General features: G+C 34.1%; 1 protein-coding gene across 1 annotated transcript; it reads right to left on the bottom strand.

Annotated features, from left to right (window-relative positions):
• Positions 1 to 245: 245 nt before the first annotated feature.
• LOC141591546 (tropinone reductase homolog At5g06060-like) lies at positions 246 to 2,885 on the bottom strand. Its single transcript, XM_074411923.1, has 5 exons — positions 2,716 to 2,885; positions 2,327 to 2,534; positions 1,073 to 1,289; positions 643 to 749; positions 246 to 564 (listed from the first exon to the last, which is right to left on the bottom strand). Exons 1-5 carry the CDS (start codon positions 2,811 to 2,813, stop codon positions 391 to 393), a joined length of 804 nt encoding a protein of 267 aa, XP_074268024.1. The 5' UTR covers positions 2,814 to 2,885; the 3' UTR covers positions 246 to 390.
• Between the last annotated feature and the right edge of the window lie 211 nt (positions 2,886 to 3,096).

Raw genomic sequence — 3,096 nt, 5'->3', positions numbered from 1 at the left:
TAGAGACTAATTCTCAATTCTGATTTAATTGATCGGATGGTTACGAGGTATTTATACTTATGTATCGGAGTTTTTTAGATAACATCAAACTCTTAATAAAATAATCTTGAAAAACTCGAGTTCTAACATAATAAGGTGAGTTTGGAGGTAATAAGAAACAGTTTGTGTAGAATTCTAATGATACACTGATATCGCCTTACCTAGTTCTGATATAATTGTAATTCTACGTACAGATATCGACTCGATTTCTAACATAATAAGGACGAGATATATAACTTGAGTTCGAAATTGTTCAGATACATGCGGACATTTAAAATCCGTAGACAACGGCAATATACTTATTATTTATTATGTTTACGTCGAAGGCATTAGACATAGAAATGGAGTGGGCTAAAGCCCATTGACGGTGAAACCACCGTCAATACATATAGTCTGGCCAGTGATATAGGATGATACCGGCATGCAGAGGAACGCCACCATGGGAGCCACATCGCCAACTTCCCCTACCCTTCCTAGAGGAGTTCTCGATATTATTCTTTCCTCAAACCCTTCGTCATTCAGGACCTGCAAGGCTTAGAACTTAAGGCGATTACAGGAAATCATATAAATTTTAACATCGAGTTTATTGCAAGATTCGATTACCATTTGACCAAGAGGGGTTCGGATGAGCCAAGGAGCAATGGAATTCGTCCTGATATTATCCTTTGCCCATTCACATGCCAAGTTTTTTGCTAGTTGGTTCATTGCTCCTGCCACGGACACGCAAACAAATAAACCACACAAAACACTCTACCCCACATGCAAATGAATTTGGATCACACAAAACCTTCCAAAAAAGGAAAGAGGGAAGAAAATCCGACTACCATGAAAAAGGAAAGAGGGAAGAAATGATCGACTAGGAGAGAGTATATTTGAATTTACTCGACTCATCTGAAGACCTGAGTACAAGGAAGGTCAATAAAACTTATATGTACATTATGTTACTCAGACTCGGTTCCAGAATGAGTAGAACCGCTTGTGTATCCCGAGTATTTGACACGCCTAGTTTACGCAAACAAACAAATACTAGTACCTTTTGTTGCGGCATAAACTGAACCGACATTGACGGACACCACACCGCAAACTGAGGACATCATGATGATGCTACCAAACCCAGATGCTTTCAGAAGAGGATAGGCAAGTTGGCAAAGATGGTACGCCGATTCAAGATTAGTCGCCATTACAACGGCGTATTCATTAGGTGTGAATTCCTCGGTCTTCCTCCTGATGTTGGTCCCAGTGTTATTAACCTATATGGATATTGAAATCGTCAATCAAAGAAAAGCGTCTCATTTATATTGTTCTTATTTGACTTTAAGCTTAGACGATATCAACTTTGATCAACCAAAAAGGATAATAAATTGGCAAATTTAACAAAAATAACCCAACGTTTGTTAAGTATTATGAAAATAACCCAACCTTATGATTTTAACAAGAATAATCCAACATTTGCTTTTATATTACAGAAATATCCCGACATTTTACTTATATTTCCTAAATGATAATTTGTTCATATATTACTTAATTCATTAACTAATTGACCATATATTGCAAAAGCAATTTATAAAATTATGAAAGAATAATCTGAAAACAATTTTTAGAAAATGGGAAAAAAAGTTGAAATATATTTCTAGTACTGTTCAAAATCCTAAACGACATAAATTATATGGTTTTAATAAGTGTTTGATTCCTCAACGTTGTGGATTTATTTTAAAAAATTAAAAGTATATCTCTTATAAGTATTTCTACTAAATTAATCTATCTTATTTATTTTCAAAAATTATATATTTGTTTTGTTATTGAATTTTTCCTTGTTCAATTAAGGAAATTATAATTTTTCCAGTTCATTAGTTATCGATTTTTTTGTATATATAATCACAAAATAGACTTTAAAGATTTATGAAACTAATTTACAAAACTAAATTAATCTATCTTATTTATTTTCAAAAATTATATATTTGTTTTGTCATTGAATTTTTCCTTGTTCAATTAAGGAAATTATAATTTTTCCAGTTCATTAGTTATCGATTTTTTTGTATATATAATCACAAAATAGACTTTAAAGATTTATGAAACTAATTTACAAAATATTCTTTCTCAATATTTGGTGAAAAATTGTGTAGGTGAGGTTTTAGGATATTTTTGTGACAAAAATGTAAAAGTTGGATTATTACTATTTAAGTTAAAGGGTTGGGTTATTTTTGGAAGATTTATAAAAGGTTGGGTTATTTTTGTTAAATTTGCCTAATAAATTTGGGATGATGTAAATGGCCGGTAACATACTCACCAGAATGTTGAGCTTGCCCTCAAATTCGGAACAGATTATCTGCATGAGACTTTCCCTTTGTTCGTGTGATGCAACATCACAGACGGAACCACTGACTTGAAAACCTTTTGCCTCCCAATTTCGTAAGCACGAGTCAAGATCCTCTCCATTCCGAGCACATGTATAAACCCTCGCTCCTTGCTTTGCTAGTTCTTCCACGACTTCATGTCTAAAGGATGACAACCGTACCCATGGGAAAAACTACTATAAGTAAACTACTGTAAGTTTAAAAAAGTGGATTAAGCGTGGATGTAATTGATGATTTACTCTTTTAAATATGAAACTCGAACCGACACTCAAATCAGATAATACAACACAAGATACTAGAAGAGTTGAAGTATTAAACATACCCAATTCCTTTGGTGCCACCAGTGACTAGAGCAGTCATACCACGGAGAGACCATCGATCATCGCCATTTCCGAATCTGATCTTGCTAGTTTCTTCCATAATCTGTGGTCGTCATTCACAGAAGAAAATGCATTTTGCTAAGTATTCTTACACTTACACCCACATAATCTAAGTCAATAAATAAAGCCGCTGTCGCGTTACGTACTGAGAGGGTCATAGTGGGGTATCGTACTTGGTACCACACCTACCACCCGCGCTATCTCATTCACCCATGTTTTTTTCATGTACGAAACACCAATAGTTACTCCGTACAACTTTGTCTCTTCACAGTAATCTATCAACATTAACATGATAAGGTTCATATGGTTATGATTCAATAGAC

Source organism: Silene latifolia, chromosome 7 (assembly GCF_048544455.1).
Source record: "Silene latifolia isolate original U9 population chromosome 7, ASM4854445v1, whole genome shotgun sequence".
Classification (NCBI taxonomy): Eukaryota; Viridiplantae; Streptophyta; class Magnoliopsida; order Caryophyllales; family Caryophyllaceae; genus Silene; species Silene latifolia.
Note: the sequence above shows the minus strand (reverse complement) of the source record. Positions and strands in the feature narration are given on the sequence as shown.

Excerpts from the sequence above, each read along its gene's own strand:
- LOC141591546 (XM_074411923.1), bottom strand. The coding sequence starts at position 2,813 with ATGGAAGAAACTAGCAAGATCAGATTCGGAAATGGCGATGATCGATGG. Across the intron at positions 1,290-2,326 it reads AGGGCAAGCTCAACATTCTG|GTTAATAACACTGGGACCAA; the intron begins GTGAGTATGTTA and ends ATATCCATATAG. Across the intron at positions 750-1,072 it reads AGTTTATGCCGCAACAAAAG|GAGCAATGAACCAACTAGCA; the intron begins GTACTAGTATTT and ends TGTCCGTGGCAG.